Source organism: Centruroides vittatus, unplaced genomic scaffold, assembly GCF_030686945.1.
Source record: "Centruroides vittatus isolate TY-2023 unplaced genomic scaffold, ASM3068694v2 scaffold_752, whole genome shotgun sequence".
Classification (NCBI taxonomy): Eukaryota; Metazoa; Arthropoda; class Arachnida; order Scorpiones; family Buthidae; genus Centruroides; species Centruroides vittatus.
Window position 1 is genome coordinate 2,810,673 of NW_027122716.1, and position 27,954 is coordinate 2,838,626.

At 30.9% G+C, this 27,954-nt stretch overlaps 1 protein-coding gene across 2 annotated transcripts; it reads left to right on the forward strand.

Moving 5' to 3' along the window:
• On the forward strand, positions 1 to 27,724 carry LOC136989697 (collagen alpha-1(IX) chain-like). Of its 2 annotated transcripts, none has more exons than XM_067287933.1 (41): positions 1 to 197; positions 9,661 to 9,713; positions 11,587 to 11,652; positions 11,731 to 11,866; positions 11,940 to 12,156; positions 14,901 to 15,071; positions 15,137 to 15,208; positions 15,289 to 15,357; positions 15,441 to 15,548; positions 15,628 to 15,681; positions 15,745 to 15,798; positions 15,942 to 15,995; positions 16,068 to 16,118; positions 16,196 to 16,246; positions 16,309 to 16,362; positions 16,443 to 16,496; positions 16,582 to 16,635; positions 16,782 to 16,838; positions 16,934 to 16,987; positions 17,082 to 17,135; positions 17,211 to 17,264; positions 17,336 to 17,389; positions 17,625 to 17,678; positions 17,767 to 17,820; positions 19,131 to 19,184; positions 19,265 to 19,318; positions 19,437 to 19,490; positions 19,949 to 19,993; positions 20,070 to 20,123; positions 21,884 to 21,937; positions 22,010 to 22,072; positions 22,571 to 22,642; positions 22,710 to 22,745; positions 22,947 to 23,006; positions 23,086 to 23,118; positions 23,215 to 23,361; positions 23,454 to 23,508; positions 25,919 to 26,020; positions 26,259 to 26,348; positions 26,691 to 26,768; positions 26,837 to 27,724. In XM_067287933.1, the coding sequence occupies exons 1-41, from the start codon at positions 187 to 189 to the stop codon at positions 27,043 to 27,045; spliced, it is 2,970 nt and encodes a 989-aa protein (XP_067144034.1). In that variant the 5' UTR covers positions 1 to 186; the 3' UTR covers positions 27,046 to 27,724. The 2 variants fall into 2 exon arrangements, with proteins under 2 accessions (XP_067144034.1, XP_067144033.1); XM_067287932.1 differs by lacking the exon at positions 25,919 to 26,020 and adding an exon at positions 23,747 to 23,848 and having other exon boundaries at positions 2 to 197.
• Positions 27,725 to 27,954: the final 230 nt, after the last annotated feature.

Below are 27,954 nucleotides of genomic sequence, written 5' to 3' on the forward strand. Positions count from 1 at the left end.
TTAACCACTTGCTCAGCCAGTTTCGTCTTCAACCATTCCGTAAGCGTTCAAACCGTCGGCTCCAACCTGTCCGGTTCGCGGACCTCGACCGCCGGATAAACGAACGGAAACACAAGACAAAAACGAACACGTAAGGAGGAGAATGGATAAGACGAGTTGACATACGACACCGGCTCGAAACGGACCATGGCTAGATTGTGAGTAACAATTATCGTAAAACTAATGACGGGGATCGGAGGTTGAGCCTTTTTAGATTAAGAGTTACTTAATTCTCTTTCGAAATCACCCTTTAATTAAATTTGATGACGATGTCGAGTCCGTTACCCACGGCGGGGTCGTTGTTCTCTAATTATATAATTTTCGAATAAATTGTTACACTTGCTTTCATTACTTTTTTTTTCGCTCGCTTTATTTTTCCACCTTACTGGGGTGTTCTGAATGGAAAAATATGCTCTTCTCTCGTGGTTTATAATTAAAGAATCGGCATTTTTTTTTTCAATATTAAACGGAGAATTTGCATTATTTTATTTGACAGTAGGAGGAAGAGAATTGACGGAAACTGTTAAGTAATATAATTATACTGCTTTAGTTACATTAAATGAAAATTAACAAACGAAAATGTTTAGCAAGTTATACACGAATTAAATTGAAATTATAAACGATAGAGGAAGGTTTAATTGTATTTAAAACTATTAACAAGTAAAATCGATAATGAAAACATCGAAAAATACTTGACAATTTTTAAATAGACAACACTAAAAAATGGTTGTTATGTGTTTTACATTGTTAATCTAGAAAAAGTTGAAAAATAGCAAAAAAAATTCTTATATATAAATTAAATAAAAATTCGATATGTTAAATCTGTCATCGTGTCTTAAATTAAGAGTATAATTAAAGAAGAAGAAAAAAAACATACAAGTTAAACTCGACTATTGCCGGTGCTCGAGTTAACTTAATTGAAGATCATAGCCGTGTTAGAGTTTATTAACATAATTACGTAACTATAGGACATGCCTTCAACCGAAAGATGGATGAGGAATATGCTGACACATCTTACGCGAATATATATTAAATAATAATAATAATAATAAAGAAAAAATTGCTTGGTAACTGTCGCGACTGCGATGGTCTTACGCAAAGACATTATTGACGAATCTATACGATCGAAAATAGTTTATAAATAACGCGAGTATGAAAAACTAGTCCTGTCGAGTGTCAAGTTGTCACCGAGCATCAATTTAAGTCCCGCGACTAACGCGTTAACGAAGAGCCACCGAAATAGTGGCCCTCTTTTTTCTTATTTTTCTCTCTTCTGGGTTTTGCAGACTTTAGAGAGGACACACTATGTCAAAATGACGTAACTGGGGAAAGTATGAAGCCGACTGTTAAGCTAAATTGAGATTTATATATATATAAATACGAACGAGGAGATAAACGTTAGACAAATGGTGTCGTGGGACGTGACTACGAAGAGGACTCTTACTAAAAAAACCGATGAAATCATTGGTTAATTGATACTGATGATTTTCCTCTACTGTATAATAACTGGGTGGAGGGACAAGCAATTTGCTTAGTGGCGTTATTAAACGATAAAAAAAAGCACCGTATTTAACCGGCGAAAATCTAAAATTGTTATTAAATTAAGACTTAATACAAGAATTTTTCTCGTTAGTAAACTTTCTACCGTACGGGGAGGAGGAACTTAAACTAATGTGCCTAAAGAAGACCTAACTATTTTAAGCTCCGAACCCCGAAAATGCGGATTGGCCAGTAGAATAGCTAACGAATGGAATGTCGAAACGGATTTTTTTTTTTTCCTTTGTATTTTAAGCGGGTGACGTATTACATACCTGTACATTTGCATATTTCACTTGTTGCAGATGTGTTTCTTTAGTAGAAGAAATGGGTGTACCGCATCGAAACGAGGTGCTTCTCGAGTGGATCGAAAGCCAGAAACAACTTTTTGGATTTAGAAACAAACCAGTTGCTAAAAAGACTCTTGTACAAAAGAGTACCGGAAATACTCGAGACACAAAACGTTCTACAAATTTATGAATAGAAATGTTATTTGTAAAGTTGATATTAAAGTAATTAGGATACAGTTATTAAACGGTCGGTTGTATATCAAAACACACTTTGTTAACTAATGGTTAGACACGTGTTAGTTCTTTTGTATGTCCGTTGCCGACGTTCTGTATCGTTCGTTCGAATTACTACAATGCAAATTATCAAATGAAACAAATTTGCATTTATTTTTATAAATACAGTTACTATTTTCTCGTTCTTGTAACAGTATCGAAGCTTTTTTTTTAATATGCCAGTGTTTTTAATTAGAAATCTGTGCTATAAGGTTGAACTAAATGAGGTGCTTTCTAATATTTCAACTATCGAATGAAGCTTTAGATAATTTTCTTGTTATATTTTGTATGAAATAATAGAATGAACTTAATTTAAATAGGAGATTCTGTAAAACTTTGCCAGATAATACGTAAATTCACTCGTTTTTCCTGATTAAAGCTATTAATTTATTAAGCTACATTATACTAGGAAGAGCTGACTCAAATTAGTTCCGCTAAAGGTTAATAACGTTAACTACTGAGCACTAATTATTCAGCTTATAATCGCATTAATATAGAATTTTTCAGATCTATTTTTATTAATACAAATAGGAATTTAAGTCTTTAATAAGAATCGAAATTAACAAGAGTCTTCTTACAAGAAGAGCCATTACGCGAATGGAAATGGAAGATTGCATGAAGCAAAACTGCAAAAATAATTAAATATTTACTTAATAATAATCGTAATTATCAAATGAAATTGATAGTTGTGTATTTATACCGTTAAATAAATCGAAAATAGCAACCGCAATAAAGAGTCGAAGTTCTTATCTCGTCGTAAAATTTACACATGGAATAACTTAAAATTCATACTGTATATGGTAACATTGAAAATTAATTGCATCTACCACATCTTCTGACTCAATTTTATGATAAGTTAACCCGCGTTGGTCGTGATTAATGTGTTATTTCTAAAACTTTGCCACATATCTTATAGAAAAAGATCAGATTTGTGAAAGGTTTTTTTGCCGTGTCGTAGGTGTGTGTGTCGTGCCAAAATTATAAACAGATTACTAACTCACAAGTAATCTGAAAGCTGGTATGGATTGGGGTATTTTCCGGTGAGAAATCTCCGTAAACTCCCCAAGGATGAACATCTACCAATGGCGCAGTGGCACACCTTAAATTATTGTTAGTCCTCGAAGTTTCCATATTTAGTTAGAATAAATGTCGGTTTTTTGAATGCCTTAATATATTCTCGAGTTCTCTTTTTCCATATTTATAACCAAACGGTAGTAGCAAAATTAGTAGTATCAGGGTAAGTAGCCATAAATTAGTATCGGACACAGAACATACCCATTTCGATTATATCCTTATTTACCATTCCTCCATTCGTCAGTAGGGGATGCGTCTACACGCATTATATCGGACACTAGATCTTGTTCTCCTGAATAGATCTCGAATGATCTCTGACACCGAACCCACCGTAAATAAATAAATAAAATACCTTTATTTTTACTGCCCGCAGTTCTTCTCTAGCAGGAGGCGTCATCATTAGTAGGGCAACTACAGTACTTGAGGTAACCCCCCTGGGATTTTTTCGCTCCCGGATCGACAGGGGTCTCCCTGATCTTGGGGTGTGCCCGCCGTTCTTTGTGGTATCCAATTCGTTGTGCGTTTTTTTTTTTAAATTTCCTTTCGTTCTGACATTCGATGGGAATTTTAAAATATTTTCGGCCTGATAGATGTGTTAGACGTATACCGAAAATCTTGTTTTTATACTTTGTAAAAACAAGTATTATTAAAAGTCTGGTTACATTAATATCTTGTTAATTTACACCGCGGTTCCTTTAATCAATTCTGTCGTAAACCATCTCGAATTAATTATTCGAAAGGACTGATAAATGGTGTTTTATATACGAACTTTGGCATAGAACCTCCGAGTATGAGCAATCCGACATCAATAGCTCGGTTAAATGAGATCCTACAACGTTTTTTTAATTAAAAAAAACGTTTTAAGATCTCATAAACGTTAATTATTCTATAGACAGAAGATCGCTCTACGTACTAATACCAAGATTTAATGGTATAAACGTCCTAACTTTAATAATAAGTTATTTTCATATTGCAATGGAGAAATTCCGAAAACACTATAGCAATAAAAATGTCTGTGGTGATCTGAAGAAGATAATTTGTTCAAAATAATATGTTATATTTAATTAAATTTAATGAATTACATATAAGTTGATACAGGTTTTTGCAAAAATATTCTCTGATAAATATTGAATTATTACTCTATAAGACACATTTATCTTTGAAATCTCATCATTTTAAACCCACAACAGCTTATTATAGATAACCAGATTACTTTTATTAGACAAGTGTAATAACAAGCTATATATTTTTTATAAAAAACACCTACAGATTGTTACTCATGAAAGACACGATACGTGAATAAATTTGGTAGCGAGTTACTAAAGTTTGTGGTGCTTCAATCAATATATATGACAGTGTTGTAAACTAAACAATGCAATGTGTGTATATATATTGTATGCACGAATGTTTATATGTGTTATTCCTCAATTAATAACACTTAAGCCATGGCGTCAAACCAAAATTTAAAACCGTCACCCGTGATAGACATTCGATTTACGGAAGAAGAGCTTAAAGAAATGTTCGTATTTGAATACGATAACGGGAAGAAGAAGTGAGTTACGTGCAAGATGGAACACACTGTAAATGGCGAATCAATACAATGCAACTTCAAGACACTGTGTTGAAAAAGTTCAATCTTTGGCAACATCCTGAAATTTACGAAGGGTTAGTTAAAAGGAAGGATCGAGAAGACGAAGCCGCTGCAAGAAGAAAACGTAATCACGAAAATTTCACCATTGCTCTTTCATGTCATAAGAAATGCAGAACTGATCATGTTGAGATGGTTAGAATGAGTACGATACCACTCACTACATTCACATTAAATAACAAAGGATTCCAAAAGATTGCTGGCAAAATGGCTCAGAAGCTTGGTGTATGGACAGGACACGATGCTGTTCTTCTATTACAAGAAGGCATAACTCTTTTTATGTGACAAATCAAATTAAAGAAACTTTAAACAAATTTGAAATCAATGAAAAACAAGTACTAAGTATTTGTGTAGATAATGCAGCGAACGTGAAAATATTTCCCAGGATAAAAGAAAAGATGAAAAAACTGAAGACGTTGAAGAAATGGATGTAGACATTTTGCAACAGTGGGTTAAAGATCCTTCCCTAATATTGCCAGCGTGGACTAATGATAATACGAAAATTAACGTAATGAGGTGTGGAATTCACACTCTTCAACCGGCCATTTGGGATTGATTAAAGAATCAACGAATAATAAAAATATTAGGGAAAATTCGACCGATTGTGGTAACATTACGAATACCAACAGTACGTAGTGTTTTGCTGAAAATATATGGTAAAACTCAATCCCTAGGTACAGTAACGAGATGGGGTTCTGCAAATGCCATGCTCGATCTCTTCTTTTTTTTCAAAGATTGCCGGAACAAAAGACCTAGAACTTAGCAAAGCAGAATGAGACAAAGTAAAAGATATCAGAGCTGTTTTAGAAAACCAAATATTTAGACAATTGCCCTTCAAGATGCCGATATTACTCTGTGGATGTTTATGAAAGAACAGTGTAAACTAGTAAAATGTATGGAAGAATTTGGAGGATATGTTGCATTAGGAATTCTGTCCTCCATGAAGAAGTGGAAAGAAAAACCTATTCAAAACACACATTTTCTTGCTGGAGTGTGTGTTGATTCTAGATATAGAATCTTATTAAGTGCGGCAGAAAAACTAAAAGCGAGAGAAAGTCTTTCAGACATCCAACGGCGAATCAAAAGGCAAATACGAATTGATTTGGCTGAAGAGCCAGCAATTGTTAAGCTGAAGCGTGCCAACTTCTCGAGCAAGTGTTGAGGGTCTATTTTCCGGATTAAGATTAATTTTAAGTGATAATAGGCAGTTAATAAAGAACGATCTGTTGTCTGCCATTTTATTTATTAAAATCAACGAATACATTTTAGGTTATGTGTTAATTTTTTTAATAATAAATAAATTAGTTGTAAATAAACAAGTTTTTTTTATATGTACTTATATATCAAAGAAAAAATTAATGTAATTCCTATAAGAATATTTTAACCGGAGCATGGAGCGGAGCACAGAGAGGAGCTGGAGCAAATACTTTGATGCCGGAGTGGAGCTGGAGCGGAGCAACTCAAAGAAAAATGGTCGCTCCAAAGCCCTGATTAGAGATTAGGCCCGCTCGTAATAGATAAAATACAACAAATGTACATATTTATTTGGTCGAATTGGTTGTTTTTATGCCCGAAAAATGTTAATTTAAAAAAATTTTAATGCTTGAATTTTGTTGATGCTATCATATTTTCACGTCGCAAATTAACAATAGAAGATTACAAAAATGAGATTCCAGTAGAAGTTTTAAATCTTATTCTTGTTATTATTACAAAATTACATTAATTTCCTTTAATATATCCTACAGTATGTAGTTTCTACAGTATATTACAGCATGCAGTGGAAGCATAAGTCTTACATACAGTATACAATTAACAAGTAATGCCGTTACTGCATTATCTATAATGACTGATAACTTACCAACTACTTATTGTGAAGTGTACTCTAATTTATTTTTAAATAAAAGACATAAGTTTATTAGCAAGTAAGTATTTTGTATATAGCAAGCATATTCAATCCATGTATTTTATGTTGGACAAAGTATAACATGAATAAACTAGTGTTGAATAAACTCTATGTTATGCAAAATTGTTGCATAACCTAGAGTTTATTTTAATAAAAATATAAGTTATATTTTGCATATTTTTTTGTTTATTATGAAGCCATTTACTTATTTAAATATATTCTATGATTAAAATTGACTATTTCCTGGATAAAGTTAAGAAGCTCAATTGAAAACATGAAGCTTGTAGGCTTGTTGACTCCTCAGTTAAATCATTCTGTGTAGAAATCTGAAGATGCTAATCTATATTATACCAGTGCCAAATACTTTTTCTTTGTTTTTGTCTTGGTTAGTTTTCAATATCTGATATATTAGAGCTCTCTACTATTCAATAGAGCATTGTAATATGACATTTTACTCATACTCGTCGTGTTTTCACGTCTAAAGTTATGTTTTATAGTTAAAATTTTAAGTAAAAATTATAGGTTATTATTTTAGAAAAATAACTCATTGCATGTTTGTTTATCCATTATAGAGTTTCATACTAAAGCGAGTCATTATTGGACTACACGAGCTTATGAGCTATATACTTTCCTTCCTATATTACACGATAATGTATAAAAATACGTAATAAAAATTTATTACGCTCTTAAAACCGCATAAAATACTTTAACAGATGATCTGACCTGAAAAAATTAACGAAAAAGTCTATATTTATTCGTGTTTCTCTATTAAGAGAGTGGCATCGAAGGCAAATTCCTATCATTTGAAGTCAAGCTGTGCAAATAAAAGCATGCACGGATGCTAAGGAATGATTGATGATGACACATTAAATACTATATAAACCTTATTCGTATCACTTTTCATCAATTATATTCGACAAAAACATTTTCCACTTCTTTTGTTTTGGAGATGAAACGAACAATGCCGCCATCTTAATTCTCGCAATGGATGATCTATGTGTGTATTGTATTGTCTTTAATCTGTTTATATAGCCATACTTATGCCGAAAATTCTTTTTATGAGCCATATATCATTTGCCAGACTCTTTCTTTCTAAATTAACTGCCGCTTCTTTTACAAGTAAATACGGTAATTGTATTTTTCTAACATCCTTATTGCCAAAAACTTAAATGTAATAACGACGAATCTCTCTAACTAGAAGCAAGGCGGTAACTTATGATTTAAAAACGGTGGGTTTTTTTTCTTTTTAAGATATAAAGATATCGTTTATCATCTTAGAAAGTAATTTACAATCAAATCTACATGCTGCTTATAGCCTTGTAATACTTTATAACTGATATGAACCACGTGTGCACGATTTCGATTATCCTGTTTGTACGCTTTGATTTAAGATGAATGAATTATTATTATTATTAATTATCTTTGAAATTAAGCCAAAAATTAGTTACTAATTGTATTCATTTGGGTTGATGTAACCCTTGGTGCCAAGATGGCGGCTCGTCTCTGATTCCAGCAAGGAAACAGTGGGACGAACGTTCTAACCTAACCTAACCTATTCTAATAAATTACCATAATTATTAGCAACCAAATTATTAGAATAGGTTAGAACGTTCGTCTCACTGTTTCCTTGCTGGAATCAGAGGCGAGCCGCCATCTTGGCACCAAGGGTTACATTAACCTTCATTTAAGAATTATTTATAAAATTGAAACAATTGTTAAAGTATTTTTAACTTGTGAGTAAAATATAACACCACTTGAAGGGAATAAAACATAAATTAATCATATCGTACGCTGATGAACAGTTTGACTCTATACAAATATTCTACAAAGTGGTTAATTTGTAGTGTGCATTATATTCAGTAAATAGTTTTGAAAGCAATTTAATTATTAAATAGATACATAAATTATACTTTTTTATTATTGAAAATAATACGTTTATGCCAACCATAATTATCAAATTAATACAGCTGTAAAGAATTTCAATATCGGAATAAATGTTCTTTTTACAAACAAAATTGCAACTTAAACAGTAAATATTACTGTTTAAATTACAAAGTTTCAAACAAATAACTGAACTGTATATTATGTTTAAAGGTAATAATAATAATTATATAAGTTCCCTTATATTATTTATACTGCAGTAATATTTACTCGAGTAAGTAAATACTACTGCAGTAAAATAAATTCTTGTCATTCTGTTGTAAATTACTATTGTTGTTTTATTAGTACAGTAAAAAGTAATTGGTAAATATTAATATTTTAAACTAATAAAGTATTTTTTAAAGTTTGTCTAACAGGTCAATCATCTTGCTTCCTCTATAAGCAATCTGCTCTAACAGGTTGATCAAAAGAGACATCTTTTTCCTCTTTTTTTTTTCCCTTCTTATCTGTATCCTTGGTCGAATCACCAGAGTTTTTTGTCCCTCTTTCATCAATGTCCTCTGTAATTTGTTCCCCTCATCCTCTTCCGGCCTTCTCCCGGTGTTTTACTATTTTATACATTCAATCATCATTCCTACAATCTATTAATGTCCCTCAAATCTATTGCATACTTGGTGTTGACAAGTTAAAGAGCTTCTCATTTTCAATTCTTCCTCTTTTTTTTCTCTCTCTGCTGGAATTTTGTTTAAGTTTAGTGAAAAATTATATAAAGAATTAAACTATTTATTCAGTTAATTAAATGCTTTAATAAATTTTCTAAACTGTTTACAAATGCTTTTGATCTCGCATATCAAATAAAACTTCCTAATTCTTTCGCAAAAGTATTCGATGCGTCATTCCTCGGTACAAAACTAAGTCGAAGGTCAACGACAGTAATTAAGTTGCAACATATTTAAGTTTTATGTTATTTCTCTGATATTTCAGCGATAACGTAGAATATAATTTTTTTTTTTCAGATCAATCCTAATGTATGTTCTGCTAGTCCATTTACAACGTTTAACGGGTGCACGTAAGTAGAAAAAAAATAAAAACTAATCTTTAAAAGCTATCGAAATCCATAATTATAATAAAAGTACGGCGTGTATAAGCGATTATTTTTCACCATAGGGGGTTAATTGAGTCAAATGACGTATTTCCGGTATCTGGCTCGCCCTAGTAATTCTTCGAAACCATATTAAGCATCAAACATTTAGTCTTATCAAAACTCTAAGAAACATAAAAATAAGTCGTAAATGTGTAATCACAAAAAGATTTATTATTAAAATTTATGCCAGAGAGAGTTTATCTTTAGTAAATAATATTTATTTTCGAGTTAAATTCCAAAACTTCCTTACGTTGTAACAACTTATTAATGTAGAAGAAACACATAATCACTCGCGACTATTGTTTTCGAGTTGTAACAAAGACATTCTTCGGTATCGTATTTCGTGTAAAACTGCATCGTAACATCGTTCTCGAAATTCTAAAGTTCCAAACTAACAGAAAAGATCCCTCCTAAATGTTATTTTTAACTTTTACTGCTGTTCCGAAGACGATGAATCTCCGCGACAAAATGAAGTAGGACCCACCCTTGTTAAAACAACACGTCGCAATACTTCCGGGTAATATTTCCATAGTATATTTTCTTCATTAGTTATATTTAAATCTAATGAATGAATAGCATAATCCGATGCATTTCAAGTCCGAATTCCCTGCAATACTTTAGAGATGAGAGGGAAAGAGTATTTATCAGCTTAAATTTTTAAATACTACAAGCGTAAGAAAATTATTTCTGCATTGTAATTATATTATTATATTATTTTACATCTTCTAAAGTGTGTATATATATATATAATTTTAAAAAATTGTATTAAGAAAGGGCTTCCTCTCGAAGGAAAGGAAGTAGAGTAGTACAGTAGATTTAACTAGGAAAAATGCATGTCAATTATCGATGTGCATAATTTGCGGTCATATTCGAAACGACTTCCTCTTCTTTCAAATTCCAATCTTTAATACAAAAAGAATTCCAGACGATATCTCTTTAATTACATCCATAAAACGAACTGTTGTCGCTACAGCCATAGTTTCGGGCCTCCCACAGGAAACCAGGCGGCGACTGGTCGCATACTTGTTCCAGTGACGTCACTAACCTTGTCCCTTAAAAATTTAGCGACTGGAGACCTTTAAGCCACGTGGCCATCACACTACCTTCATTGGTCCATCGAGACACGTCCGTAAAAGAATCACTCCCCTTCCTAGGATCAGCATAACTCATGTACGACCTTGTTATTCAGATTGATTTAATAGCGCACTTGTCCACAATTGCACAGACGTTTTGATAACCGATAGAGATAATATGCAAGGGAAAAATACAAATCCGAACACCAGTTTTTCTTAACAATAAATATTCTATCGTTCTGTGGATTGACGTGTCTATTAATATTCCTCTTATCTTCGATTGTGCTTTAATTAAGAAACTTATACGCACAATTCTATATATATATATTTACGTTATAGTAGAGAAAACAAGACAATGAATACGCCTACGTATAGCAATTTATCATTAGAAACTATTCTGTAAATAGAATGATAATTTTTAATAAATTTTAAGAAAATTATATTACAAAAATTTAACAATTTATTTATCATTTTTTTTTTTTTTACTGAGAATTATAACGAGTTTCTTTCTATTTATTTAATATTTTACATACAAGGCGTTGTATTTACTTTAAAAACATGTCCCATTTGAAATACGACATGGTGATTTACTGAATATTTTAAAGATAAATGTATCCAACACGAATTTTAAATTAATTTTGGCGTTAAGGATATATTACTTTTAAGAATATAAATAAATAAATTGTTATTTGGTTTTTTTTTTATTATTATTTTATTAATTTTAGAGGATGTAAGTGTAGGATTAAGTGAAATTTGTCGAGAATTTAAACCAGGAAATGACGATCTTCCAGGTAATTATTATTATTAATAATATTTAAATCGTCATTAAGAAGTGATAATTATATTCAGTTTTAAATCGTTTTCTTTAGCTTTTGATTTTATCAGAAAGTTCAATTTAGACGATATTCAATTGAATATCAGAGGAGTCAAAAGTGTACGTGGTTCCAATAAAATGCAGACTGCTTACAGACTTAACAAAAAAGCTGATCTGACTCTTCCCACGAGGTATTTTAATTATTATTTAATTCTAAACATAAGATTTCTTCCATTTTATATGGAAAAATATTGTTTATTTTAGGTCGATTTTTCCCATTGGCCTACCGGATGCATTTTCTTTCGTTGCTACTTTTAAGAAAAGGAATGGACGAAAAGATCCTTGGTCGTTGATTCGTATAAACGATATTTTGAGAAAACCGCAATTCGGTATTAATCTCTTTCCAAAAAAACAAAGATTGGACTTTTATTTTCTAGATTTAGAAGGGAAACAACAAATATTAAAGTTTAACAATATAAACGTGAGTTATTATCTTTTAATGCCTATTAAATTACCTATTTCATGGACCCTTTTCGAATATATAGATATACGAAATGGGTTAAAATAAACTATAAATTTTTTCCTTATATACAGTTAATAATAATATAATTATATATATATAATTTGAGCAGATTTCCTATTTAAATTTCGAATTACCTGATAGACAATCGGTGTTATTAATTCATTACGATAATGGAAGTCTTTACGGTAAATAAATAAAGTTCATCACGAATAATAAACTGTTTTTTTTTATATTTTTATTTTTCTATAAAGGGAAAAAAGTCAATTTTATGGTTAGAAAACGAATAAAACGATTCGACATATTACACCAATTAGAAAAATAACAGGAATCCTGCAGAATTAATGTATAAAAACAACAAGTTGTCTTATTTTCAACTATATTTTTCCCGAATTAATTCCTGGAACTGGTAACCTTGAGGCCTAGGAAAGTCAAAGATCTTAGATCAATCAAAAATATGTTACAGTATGCTTCCCAGCTGCTTTAAAATGAAACATTGTTCATCATACTCAGCCATTCGAACGTCTCGACGAAGAAAAGACACTCCAGGGTCAAATATTCATAAGTCAATCAAAATGTCTTGTCAGGCATTCATTTTTATTTATTTATTAAACTTTTATTCTCGTTTTTTTTTCTTTTCCGTCCGAGTTTAGTCATAGAAATAATAAAATTACGTAGATTAAAATAAAAGAAATTCTTCTGGTATCGAAGCACACGGCCATATTTGGCACGCATTTTCTTATTTGAATAGACAAGAAACTGCGAGAAATGTAATTAATCTTAACACTATATTATAAATTATATAGAACGGTACTTAAATACGAAAAGATATAGGTCATAATGTAAAATATATAATTAAATGCACCACGCCGTTAATATAGGACTATATAGAATAAAATTAAAGATGCGAATCGTGTAAAGAAAACTCGTAGAATTACTATGAAGTAATTATTGGTTGATGGTCATCGATAAAGAAAAATAGTAAATTGCCCTTGGAAAAAGCCAAATATAAATTGTCTCGTGAGCGATATTTAGTTTCATTGCCATTAGGATCAAGTAGGCTAATTGATTCGTTGTGGTTATTTTTATTTTTTTAAAGACATTTTCTAATTACCGAAACTTTTTCGATTTCTAGAAAATGTAATTTGTTTACGTCTCGCAGTCACCGAGAAGTAAAAATTGCAAAATGTATTGTAATAAAAACATATATATATTTTGCGTAAACATGGAACAGAAACATAACTAATTGGGTAAAACTGGGTCAACAATAAGAAGGCATAAATCACGCGAACTTCGACCTTGCCGATTGCTTCTTCAGACGAACAAATATGGACAAAAACCGTTGGCTTAATATTTTTTCTCGCCCCCACGTACCCTAAACGACTTTTGCACTTGTTTTTTCTTTATCTGGTTCCCACTCCTGGTAATAAATCACCGGAGGTGTATCTCCTTCCTCTGTTCTTTCGTCCCTCCTGGTGGTTAAACTTGACAAGTAAAGACGTTGCCTTTTAGACTTAACGTCAGAACATTTTTGTTCGGTAATCTCTTTTACTCGATTCATTTTCTACTAATTTACAAGATGTTCTATCCCGTATAATTAGGAAGTGTCGGATAGAAAGATCAAATGTTACATAATTCCATAAATTATCATCATAATTCCACTAAAACTTAACGTATTTTTTTTACTATTTTTAGTAATCCGGAAATAGTATTCGTCTTAATATCAATAAAATTGATAATGAGTCCTATTTACGAGGACGTCACGCTCGGATGGTTGACAAATGACAGGATAGAGTGACGACAAATTTTTCCTCTATTGTCACGTGTCTCCATCTGGTAGAACAACAACGTCCGGGAATTCCATCACTATGTCATCGACGACAATCTAATGATAGCAACCATATGGAAAGATCCAGGCCCGATATCCGCAATGTTTCCATGTGCCTAAAACATATTGAATGAATGCATTTAGAAGAAATTCCTGCATAAATCGATTTTAAAATGGCTTAAAAAAAACATAAAAATATCTCGGTTTTTAAGTATGACTCAAAACAATCTAATTTATTTTATATTAATTCAAAAATCAAGTTCTACGGTTGGAAAATTTACGAGGAAGTAGTCAAAACTACATTTTTTCGACCTTTTGACGGAAGCTACAACTGTCTTATTTAGAGTCAAAGGTTACTTATCATTCGTATGATGTATGCAGCGTGTCAAAGTAGTCACCGGCATACAGACGTCTCTTAGTGATATACAACCGTGGGTAGTGACAGATACAAAAAGAGTATACTATTTCTGTCTAGTGTTATTAAAAGTATATATCTGAACAATTTCCTTCTTTAAATATATGTCGTTATTTTGTAATACTTTTATGATTTTAGATACGATTCTTTTGACTTTTTTTCCGCTGGTAAAATCTTATCTGATAGTAACTTTCAACGCTTCTTTCTAATGGCTGATGAAGAAGACAATTACTCGTTTTTTAATTCTCCTTTCGCTTGCACGTATTAAGCCCGAGGCCGGGAGGTCACTTTTATCAGATGAACTCTTCGTCGGGCTCATCTAGGTATACCTAGTAGCCAAACACCTGTACAAACAATCCAACCCCTGCTGTAATTCTTAATTATCTAATCTTCCATTATAGTCTACAAGAGTTAATTAAGTTGAAGTGTTTCTTAAGTACAAATTAAAGCCTTCTTTTACAGATTGAAGATAACCAATGGCATAAAATCGATTTAAGTGTACAGTATGATAAAGTCACTCTCTATTTGGATTGTGAAAAGCAAACTACTTTATACGCCGAACAGAGAGGACCCGTTGACATAAATGGAGATATTACAATTGCTAAATACGAAGGAAGTAATGAAACTGTTCCGGTAAGTTTATCATTTTTATGTATGTTTGTAATCATTTTGCTATATAATCAAGCTTTACTTCATAGCTGGATCTTCAATGGATGGTTATGAGTTGTGATCCAACTCGTTCGGAAAGAGAGTCGTGTTCAGAACTGCCGGTTAGTATTGATCTGTATTTTAAAATGTATTTCTACGTCAAAGTTCTAATCTCTTACGAGTAACTAATATTTTCTTTTAGCCTAAAAAGCCTTCGAGACCAGAATGTCAGATTTGCCCTCCTGGACCTCCTGGACTCAATGGAACCGATGTATACTTTTGTTAAGTTCTGAAATTGCATTTAATCCATTGTAATGCTACAAATAATAATTCTCAATATCATTATTATATTAGGGATTAATAGGACCCCAAGGATTTCCTGGACCACCCGGTGAACCGGGTTTAGCGGGATTACCTGGTCCTCAAGGCCCTACAGGAATTTCAGGAGTACCCGGAGCACCAGTAAGAAGCATTAATGATACTAGAAATTAAAATTTTTGCAGAAATTTGTATTGTTTTTTTTTTTTTACTTTTATTTCAGGGATTACCTGGCCCTATTGGACCTCCTGGACCTATAGGACCACCAGGACGTGAGGTTTGTACATGATAATATTATATTTGATTATGGGAAAGTTACTAAATTTACATATTTATTTAGGGTCTGCCTGGACCGAAAGGAGAACGAGGATTACCTGGTATTTCGGGACCATCGGTAAGGAACATCGGTACTCTGGCACGTAAAAATTGCCATTATCTATAAAGCCTACAAATTAATTTTATTTATATATTAAATTGTTTTATTTGCCATGTTAAAGTACATATAATAGGAATTATATTAATACTTATGACTTAAAGGGTTCGAAAGGAGAAAAAGGTGATGCTGGAGAATCAGGAGAACCAGGAGTACCAGTTAGTATTCGATTTGTGTTCGATTTATTTTTGAAATAAAATTAATTAAATATTTTAAAACATATATTTTAGGGTCTACCAGGTATTATGGGACCGAGAGGCCCACCTGGGTTACCCGGTGATGTAAGTAAAATATTTTAAAATTAAAATATTAAAGCCTTTATTCAAGTTCAAATAATTTAAAAAAATAATTTTAATAGTTAGAAGGTGTTGTAGGACCTCCAGGAGAACCGGGTATACCGGGTCCTCCAGTAAGTAGAGATTTTTGAAATTAATTAATTCGTTATATTTTAATTAAGTAGATTCTTTTTAGGGAGAACAAGGATTGCAAGGATTACCAGGTCCTCCAGGACTTCCCGGAAAGAAAGTAAAACAATATTAATATCCTTTTTTTCTTACTTAATTTTGTTACAATTATAATTGGCATATTTATTCTTATTTTATTAGGGAGAAACAGGATCGTCAGGAGAACCAGGAATACCAGGAAAAAGGGGGTTAATAGTAATTATCAATACTTCACAATGCATAATGTTAATTGTAAATTGCTTTCGAGATATTTTATTATATATATTTTAATTTCTTTTAGGGTGAAACAGGATTTCCCGGTAGTCCAGGAAAACCAGGACCACCTGGACCTCCAGTAAGTTACATAATTAATATTAATTCAATTGTTAATAGTAACAATAAATACATACGATCGATTTCTTTCTGACATTAAAGTTGTGTTATGTACTGTATTAATCTAAAATTTAATGTTTAATTCTAAAATTTGGTATATTTATTTAGGGATTACCAGGAAGAGATGGCATTCCCGGGACTACTTCGGTTGCTACTGCTATACCAGTAAATGATTTTTTTAACTGTTAAATATAATAATAATAAAATGTTAAAACATAAAATAACATATTATTTACGGGAGAGATATCTTCGTTTTTTAGGGTCCTCCAGGTCCACCAGGAGAAACTGGACAGAGAGGTCCTCACGGTCCAAAAGTATGAAGAAATGTTGCGGGTTACTTTCTTATCAAAGCCTCGTTATATGCAGTGTAAACATATTTACAGGCGCCTTCTTTCATTTTATTTTTAGGGAGAGAAAGGTGTAAGAGGAGATCAAGGTTTTCCAGGATTAATTGGTTCTAAAGTTAGTAATATTTTTAATTAAATCAATCGTTTCAAGATTTTAAACTTTCGGAATTTAATATTGAACAAATTTTAGGGTGAAAAAGGAGAGAGAGGTGATCCAGGTACACCTGGTCTGGACGGTCTTAAAGTAAGATATTTGTATTTAATAATTAAATTTCCTTCGTTATTTAAATAATTTTAACGTATATATATATATAGGGAGATAGAGGTGAACCAGGAAGATCAGGAGAACCTGGACTAAAAGGTGAAAGAGTAAGTCGTTAGTTTTTTTTAAATTTTATATCATAATTTAATCAATTTTATTTTATATTATAAAATTTAAAAATTTCTATTTTAACAACAATAATTTATTTTAAATATGATTTTTATTTCGTCGTCCATTGTTCATTTTTAAAATAATTTATAGGCTATTGTCTATATATTGTTAAAATAGTATAAAATTACAGTTAGAAAAGAAGGCAATTTAGAGATTATGTTATGATTATAGGGTTTTACTGGTGCGCCAGGCATTAGAGGCGATTCCGGTCTTATCGGTTTACCAGTAAGTAATTTAACGAATTTAAAAGATTTAATTTATTTCTCGTAACCAAAAATACGTATAATTTTATATACAGATTTCATAATTCTAGGGGCCTCCTGGGGTGGAAGGAGTTCCGGGAAGACCTGGACATAAAGGAGAAAAGGTAATTAATCGAATTAATATTCTTATAAAGCAATACCCATAGTCCTATTTTTTAAATTGGAAAAATACGACTATGAAGAGTAAAAACGACCAGGAAACATTGTAGATTATATTTCATACCGTTTTTCTTTTTTACAAAAGGAAGAAAAGCATGCAACATAATCTTCTACTCTTACAATGCTTCCACTTGTATTATGAACATATGGAATGAACTAGTGCTAATTTTTAAAAATAAAAATAAAAATAAATGTATTTCAAGAGGAAAGAATGATATTAAATTTTTAATTATTGTGGTAATTTAATATTACGACGAAGATTTCTTGTTGATAATGTGAATATTATAACCTTACATGCTATTCCCAGCAGGCAATTTTAGTAAGGTTATATTATTGATAACCTTATCAGAAATTGAGATGATGTTGATTATTCAATTTCAATAGCTATATTTATTCGAATTATACACTTTAGACCGATCTTATACAAGTATTTTGTCATAATTTTGAATAATCTTTTAACAATTGGGATGAAATGTTCAAAACGTAGGTGTATTCTATATTCAAAATTTCACCGTATTTTATATTCTTATGTGTAAGTAAAAAGAGGAATTTACATTATATTTATAACGTGAAAAAATGCAAAGATTCTTTAATGGTGATTAATTCAAACAGTACAAAACCTGTTTGTAGAGGATAAAAATTCAAGAAATTTTGGATTCAAATCAAAAATTATCCGAAGAAGTTACGAAATTCAAGATAGGAATCAACGGGTAATTTATAATGAATAGGTTAAACTTTGACCAGATCAGGTTTTTTATCTTAATTTTACGACATGTCTTTTTGAATAATTAGTTATATTGTTAAAATATATAAAATAATAATACTAAAAAAACTAGACAAGACAATATATTAGACTAATTTTAAATGTATTATGTCTATTATAAACAAATTATCATTATACAAATCTATTATTAATAATCTAATAATCTAATTATCTATCGTCCTATTTACTGCAGAATATCTTAAAATATGTTTTAAAAAGTACTGAAATTATTTAATGAGAAAAATTCCGATCTTTTAATCTAAATATAAGTACAGAGCATTTCTCATTTCCTTATTAGCATTATTTCACAGCATGGTATTTGATGTACAAAGTACTGTACATAGAAAGGAAGTAAGCCATTATTTTCGGTTTATTATTGTTTATTTACTGAAATTTATATTGATATAAATTAAAATTTCTTGAATAGTTTTAATATATAAGGCAGTTTTATTCGTATGAAAAGGTTACTTAATTGTGAAATATTCACTTCAGGGCGATCAAGGAGAACCTGGACGACCCGGTGATGTGGCTAGAGCAGGAGAACCTGTCAGTATTGTTTATTAAAAATTGAATTTAAGAAATTAATTATTTAATATAATTTTGTTTTAATTGATTAATTTATTCAGGGACCACCTGGACCACCTGGTCCTGTAGGAGAACCCGGTTTAGATGGACAAAAAGTAAGTTCGAATAAAAGATTTTATAATACACTATAAATTCTATTAAATAAATTAAATTTTTAATATAATTAATACAATATAATGAAAAGTTTGAACGTATTTAATTGTTTATTTCCAGGGAGAAACTGGACCTGCCGGTGAATCAGGACCAGCTGGTCCCCCGGGACTTCCGGTATGTCACGGACTAATTTACAAACTAATATATAATTTTCGTGTTGTTTGTTAACCATGATCTACATCTCATTTATCACATTCTATGCAGTTCAGTGTATTATGAATAATGTGAAAACTTGATAACACCCTGTCTTGATTTTAACCTTGTTATTTTGAAACAAAAGAATAAGGTCAAAATCAACAAGAAGAAGCCGTCGGGACAAACTGAGAAAATTATTTTAATGTAAAAAAATATACAATTTAATTAAATAATTTACCAGCTTTTTTTACTTTATTTATTTTAAAACTAACGCTCGAAGGTACTATTTCTGCTTACTTACTTCACCTGTCAGAGCTAAATTATATAGATAAACACGAGAATAACGTTAACTGATAGCTTTAGGATTTTACTAAGTATATATGCTAATATTTGTATATATGTAGTAAATGTTTATTTATCTATATATGTATATATAGGGTTCTACCGGACCGGTAGGTCTTCAAGGTGAAGAAGGAGCTCCGGTAAATATATTACACGATTTAAGTTATTACTTTTCGAGAAAAGTAAGCTTATTATTCTTATTTGGCTTGTGTTTAGGGTCCCAAAGGTACAAAGGGAGAAAGTGGGCCGAGAGGACCAGATGGGCTACCGGTAAGGATTTGTTTTACGTAATCGTTAGTAGTGTTATTTTTCTATCTTAAAAGCGAATAATAAATAATTCAACCGTCTGGAAAGGTAGAAAATAGAGTAAAATTAAGTATAAAAGAAATATATTGTTGTATTCTTATATCATTAATCTAGTGCAGTTTTTTTTTTTATCACGAAAATTCCTTTCACATAATAAATCATCATTACAGAAAATTGTTTAACAGATGACGATTTATCACATTCGCGATTATTCATTATATTATATGATTATATATAATAAATATCGTTTTGAATAATGATATTTTCTATATTAATATATTAATATTACTACAACATTTTAATTTTCGAATATATATATATATATATATATATATATATATATATATATATATATATATTTTAATAAGTATTAAACTACAAAGATTTTTATGATGTTAACCTTCATTGAAGCTTCATTTTTCTTTTTTAATCGTCTTAAATTACAGGAAAATCTGCTTAAGTTGATATTCAAGGACGGAAAATTAATGTTGAAATTCGATTTTTTCCTAAGGAAAAACGATTGATAAAATATACGTTCGTTTTTAAATATTTACACGTCCTTTGTCCATTTCAAAATAGAAAAACAAAATAACTTAGTACATTGCTTTATTTCTAAATGAACTACTTTAAATTCTATTTTATTATTTTCAATTTTGAAAGTAGAATTTGTCGTTTACTTATTAGCATTTTCAATTTTTACATTACAAGGTTGTATGCAAATATAGTATAAAAGTACACCTGTGTAATCGATAATTGATTAGAAAATTTAATATACAGTGAAATTTTCTTGCAATAAAAATTATTTTAGGATATTAAATAGCTACTTTATTTTATTTTATTTTTTTTTAACATTTTACATTTTTTTTTAATGTAATGCACAGTACATAAATACAGACTTTCCGGTTAATGTTACCTTAGGTAGCCAAGATGGCGGCTCGTCTCTCAGCAAGGAAACAGTGAGACTCACGTTCTAACATAACCTAACCTATTCTAATAATTCGGTTGCTAATAATTATGGTAATTTATTAGAATAGGTTAGGTTAGAACGTGCGTCCCACTGTTTCCTTGCTGAGAGACGAGCCGCCATCTTGACTACCTAAGGTAACATTAACCGACTTACCTTTAATAACTAGTGTTTCTCGGCTTTTTGGAGTACAAGTTTTGCGTACTTTTAAATATCTTCAGTTAGAATAAAACATGTTTTAAGGTTACTTTTGAAAGATTTACGCAATAAATATTACTAATAAATATTGTTAAATGCATTTACTTGTTATCTTCATACGATAGTTATGTTAAAATTAAATTAAAATAATTGTATTAACGCATTTAATAGGGATTTTTTTTTTTTTTTTGGATCGATTTGGCGCCGATGACCGATGCAAAAAAAAAAATAAATAAATAAAAAGCTGCAGAAAAAGTCGGATCGCACGTAGGAAATATACATCTCTGTCAATGTAAATAAATAATTATATATAATGAACATATTACAGCAAATGACATTAGTACTGTAAATAATGTGTTATAAGAAGTGTTGAAATCAATCCTTGTACAGTAATGAATACTACAAATCTGTCAATCATTCATTTCGCACCGAGCCGACAAATCATGTCCGCCATTAACTTGTTGATAAATCGTGATGGCATTTAGATTTTAATAACGTCGTCTATTATTTAAATTATTTGATAGTGTAAATTGTAAAATTTAATTCTTAAATATATAATTAGGGAGAATCTGGAATACCAGGAAAACAAGGACCCGTTGGAAAGCCAGGACCAAAAGTAAATAATTTTAACTTGTTTATTTTTTGAATTAGTCGATTAATTTTTTATTGAGACTTTTCTTTTATAAAGGGTGATCAAGGAGACAGGGGTCCTCGTGGCCCAGAAGGACAAAGGGGACCAGTAGGACCAATTGTAAGTAAATATTTAACTTAGATAAGACTATTGAATTAGTTTTTGTAACTTAACATTTATTTTGTACATCTTTCTCCTTTCTAACATTTGGGATTGAAGAACTACTCTAATGGTTCGTTAATTATTCCTTATAATCTAATAATATATGTGAATTTATTAAATTATTTATTGTAGGGAAATACTATTTTATAGTGATTAAGATTATATATTAAAAGACGAAATGCTAATGTGATATCTGTCATTTAAAATATTTTCGAAATGATGAATTCGTAACCGTGTTACATTATATGGCATTCTGGTTATTTTCTTTTTATTTTATCATAAAAAAAACACATAGTTTTAATCGAAATAAAAAATTAATAGTCTATAATTTAGCATTAATAAAGTTGGTTGAATGAAATACGATCATAAATTCATCGCTTCGTCTATTTCTCCGGCGCCGGATATCACTTTAAAATATTGTTTATACTTATTTAAGTGTTGACAAATAATTTTAAGGGGCCTGCTGGGATAATTGGAGCACCCGGACCACCCGGGCTTCCTGGGTTATCTGGAACACCGGGTAAAATGGTATGTTTTCTACTACCGTAATGACCGAATAATTTGATATATATCTCATTTCAATATCTTATTTTAGGGTCCTCCGGGGCCTCCAGGACCTCCCGGAGAAAAGGTAAAACATTTATTACCATATAACTTTTTCTTATCTGTTAAAAAAAAGAAATTTCGACCATAAAAGATACGTTAACTGCAGCCATTTCTATAAAAACATATACATATCATTTCTAGTGTTTTTTTTAATGCCTTAGATGATAGTCTGAATTTAATCGCCTCGAAACAAGGTGTAAAACGATAAGTATGTTTTTTATTGCAGGGTGATAGTGTAATTACAACTTATGAAGTGGATGGAATTATTCCCCATCGAGGTCCACAGGTAAGTAATAGCTTTCTACATAATTAAATACTTTTTACTTAAATATTTGTTTAGATAACGGACATATTTTGCTTTTCAGGGTCTCTCTGGACCTATGGGACCACCGGGAATGGTAAAACAGTTTTATAAGAATTAATTCTGTAGGTGAGAGATATATTGATTGTATTATAATCCCATTGTATTTATGCAATTGTTAACATTTTTTCAGCCGGGTGAAAGAGGTGCACTCGGAGAAAGAGGACCCGCAGGGCAGCCTGGTCCATCCGGTATGCCTGGCCCTTCTGGTCCACCGGGATTATCTGGTCCACCTGGGAGTAGAGGACAACCAGGAATGCCTGGATTACCAGGGCCACCTGTAAACTATTTATAAATCTTTATAAATTGATATTTTAATATTAATCTATTGCTTTTATTTTTTTGATAATTAACTGATGTCAAATGCTGTAGGGAAGAGGATTCACTGAAGAAGAAATGCGAGAAATTTGTGCAGCCGTTCTCAGAGGTAAGCATGTTTAAATTAAAATTAAATTAAATTTTTACATTTTAAAATCATAATTAAACGTAAAAAAAAGAATGTTTAAAAGCTTAAGATAAGCAAGCTTAAAACTGAATTGGAAAAATCATAACCTGAATATCATTATTCAAACATGTATATCGTTAAGTTTATCTGATATTGTCAAAATAGTACAATAATATAAATTATCTTAAAATAATATACTTTAATGATTTGTTTATCTTAGAACAATTAGCAGACTTGTCATCCAAGCTGAGAGGTCCACCGGGACCTCCTGGAAGAGGAAAGCCAGGGCGTCCAGGACCTCCTGGCCCTCAAGGACAACCAGGTACTTATGGGGTTGGCCCACAGGTGGCGGGATATACTTTTGGTGGTGGTGTGTATAATTATTCTAAATCATTCTGTAGTGTTATCTTCTGTCTACAATAGTAGTTCACTAACAGAACTCAATCATTAGCCAAATGCATTTACCAAATTATTCAATATAAAAATTGGGAGTGGACTAACTACTCGAAGGCATTCGAAATTATTTCCATTATGGATCATTAAAATTTTTCATTTCAATATTTTATTTAGGCCCATTTAACTCACGATATTTTCGTTTTTTTTTTTTTTTTTTTCTACAATAAACAATTTATCTTACCGGCTTTTTAGTTTAAATAATTTGATCGATTTTGTACTTACGTATTAAATATCAAACACTTGTGTTTTATTTATACCAGATGTGTTTCTGCTGTCACTTAACAGAGAATCTGATATCTCGTTTTTTTGTTCTACGTAATAGTTACTTTTTATTATTTAACACATAGGCCAATTTATTAATATTGTTTATCAACATTTTTTTTTTCATTTTCCATCTTTTTTTTTGGATGTTTTGATCATTTAAATACTTTATTTGACAATCACAAAACGTATAATGTCATTATTTAATATTTAAGAATTATAGAATGAAAATAAAATTAGGTATTAATATAAATAGTAGAAATTATTAGTAAAAACTATTTCTATATTTTAACTCCCTGTTTAGAAAGTAGCCTAACTTTCAAATTTTCTCATTTCACAAACGTCTAGATGAATAATTCTATGTAAAACTTAATTGAATGGGTATTTCTGTGGTCAGCCCCTCCAAGGCCTGTATTCCTTTTCCTGGACAACCTGTCATGTTCTCTTAATTTTGTGGTAACCTCAACTATCAGTGGAAAATTTAGTTATATTTTATGGCATCAACTATTGTATTTGAAAATTTTAAAACCTTCTCTCAGAAGTCGAGTATAGATTTCATATGGATATTAATATTAAGAGAGACACGAAGGGACAAAAGACAATATGTTTTGTTATTAAACAGGAATTACTTTATAACATTACATTGAAATTTGCTTTATGGTAGAAGTTGTTTTGAAGTTCGGCAAGATGATAGAAATGACAAATTAATTACTATATAATTGGTCCAATAATACTGTTTTTAATGCTTATTTAGTAATTGGAATATCGTCGAACGTGTAAATATTTTAAATAGAAGTAATTTTGTTTATAATTGTTGATCGATTCCCTACAATAATGGACCGGACACCAGCGGCGGTGGTGTTCTTGTTTGGGGGGTGTTTTTTGCGGCATGTTGTTCCTGGTAAATTGAACGCCTATGCCTACATGAACATTCTGGACAATCAGGTTCTTCCTATGCTCTGGCAATTTTATGAAGTGGACGAATGTTACTTCCAGGACGACAATGATCCGTGTCATATCGCAGCCTCTGTCAAGCAGTGGTATCAAGATATGGATGTCAACAGTCTTCCCTGGCCTGCTCAGAGACCAGACCTAAACCCAATAGAACATTTGTGGGACGAGTTAGAGCGACTCTTACGGACCAGGGAACCACGTCCGAAATCTATAGTTGAGCTGGCGACATTCTTGAAACAGGAATGGACAAAAATGCCCATAGCTGTGTATCAAAACCTTGTTGAAAGTATGCCCAGAAGGGTTGCTAGTGTAATTGCAGCACGTGGGGGACCCTCCTCCTATTAAAAGCATGTATTCTTTACCTTATGCCATCACATCTTGATGTCCGGTCCATTATTGTAAGGCAGTGTATTTATTAATAAAATGATTTTAGCGATGTGGGACTATTTCACGTATCATGCAATTGGTAAAACGTCTATTTAGGTCAAATCGAAATGAATTTTATTCGCAAATTTTCTAAATTTATTTCATAATTTATTCAATTATTTACTTCGACTTCTGAGTAAGCGTGTTTTTAAAATTATATTGAATATAAAACTGATAGTTTTAGGAGGTTACCAATATCCTGAAAAATTTAAAGATGCATTCTTAATTTCTGAATCTTATTCTTTCTTTGTTCTGTCCTCTTTATTTTACTCTGAAACTACACTTGCCAGAACAGAACGAAGGGATGAACTAATACGAGATTTGAGAGGACCCCCAGGTATTCCGGGCTATGGTAGACCCGGAAGATCAGGTTCAGCTGGGTATCGAGGAATACCAGGTATATTATAATGGTTTAAATTAATAAATTAGTTAATTAGAAACAGGCAGATTAGTCAACCAAATCCACAATTCTTTAAATTTAATTTTTTTTTTCTTCCAAAATTTATGATAGTTGAAATCAACATTAGATCCATTTTAGTTATTTCAAAAAAGTAATCAATTTAATCTATACCATAACGTTTAATAAAATGTAATTAATTAAAAAATATTAATCTTTCTTTGACATTTTGATTTAGGTGATCCAGGAATTCCTGGTTTACCTGGAGAAAGAGGATTTATGGGATTACCAGGAATGCCAGGTCCTCACGGTCCACCAGGACCTAAAGGTAGGTTCACGTTCTAAATAATTGGTAGATCTTAGTTTACACTGTAGGACACATTCATTTTTAGCTTTTTTTTCTGTGACAGTTTGATTTAATTCGTTTTTTAAGCCACGAAAAATCCATGACAATCGATTTTATCAAATAATTTCTTATAACAAAAAAATAATTATCTGTTCACGTAATAATCAGTCAATTATTAAATTCTGAGATACTAATAGCGCCATCTGTTTTTACATAGTTAAATTAAAATCTTAAAATATTTGGTCCATGTAATAAAATCTTGCGTTATATCTTGCATTTAATAGAAAACTACAGAATAATTTCACAAAATATTATTTACTGTAGGTGATAAAGGCGATAAAGGTAGTAGAGGTCCCGAAGGAATTGGCATGGAAGGACCAATGGGACTTCGAGGATTGCCAGGTAAAAATAAATTATTAACATTGTTAAATTAATCAGCATTAATTTATTATTGATGATATCGTCTTTAGGTCCACCCGGTCCGCAAGGAATCGGTCTACCAGGAAGACCGGGAGAACGAGGTCCTACTGGAAAACAGGGTATCGCCGGTATCCGTGGACCAACGGGACCACAAGGTCCACCAGGGTATTGTGAAATATGTAATTATCCTGGAGCAGAATTGATGAACGCATTGCAAGCGACTCATCAAGTACGTGACAGTAAAGGACCTTCTAAATAAGACAAGACACTGCCATAGCTAAAAATCTGTGTGTGCCAATTGTTTTTCTCTTTAAAAAGAACCATCCATCCTGTTCCAACCGATTTTATTATTATTATTATTTTATAATGAATGGCAAAGGAACACAATAAGGAAACACATTTCCTAAAATGATCACGACAGGAGAATATCCTAAAAATTTTGCTATTTATGTTTTAGTATTTTTTTTTTTTTGTGTGTGTGTGTCCTTGTACAATTTGTTAAATTTGTGTTTTTAGAATTATTATTACATAAAGGACAATATACCTCATCTGGAAGATGTCTCATTTTTGTGCCATAAAATCTGCAATTTTCTAAATTCTTTTTATAAATCTAAATCTTTTGGTACTTAACTTATAAAACAAACAAAAAAAATAAACAATAATTTTCTTCAAAATTAAATTATTTAATATTTTTAAATATGACTATTTAATACAAAGCAATGGCGTATTTTATATTTTGTTAATTACTTTGTAGCTGTTTATTAATTTGTTCAGTTTCTTTTGCAAAAGAAAAGAAAAAAAAATGTGTTCATTTTACACATATGTTATCCGTTTTTTTGCTTTATTTAACGCTAATTTTGTTGGTGATGTGTTTAAATCAGAAGATTGTGCTGAAGTTAAAATAATAATAAAAAACAAATTGTGTATATTCCTTTAAATATATGAATATTTTAATTAAATTGTATATTTATTCGAGAATGAAAATACATTTTGTAAAAATCTTGCTGAAAATAATGCACTTTTTTAAAGAAAAAAATTTGAGAACTTCTAAGTTATAATTATGTCAAAAAATGTTTATTGAATATTAATTAATATTTTCATATCTTTTTGCTACATAATAAATATTTTTTAAGGTCCGTAAATACATTAATTGAATAGAATTTGATTT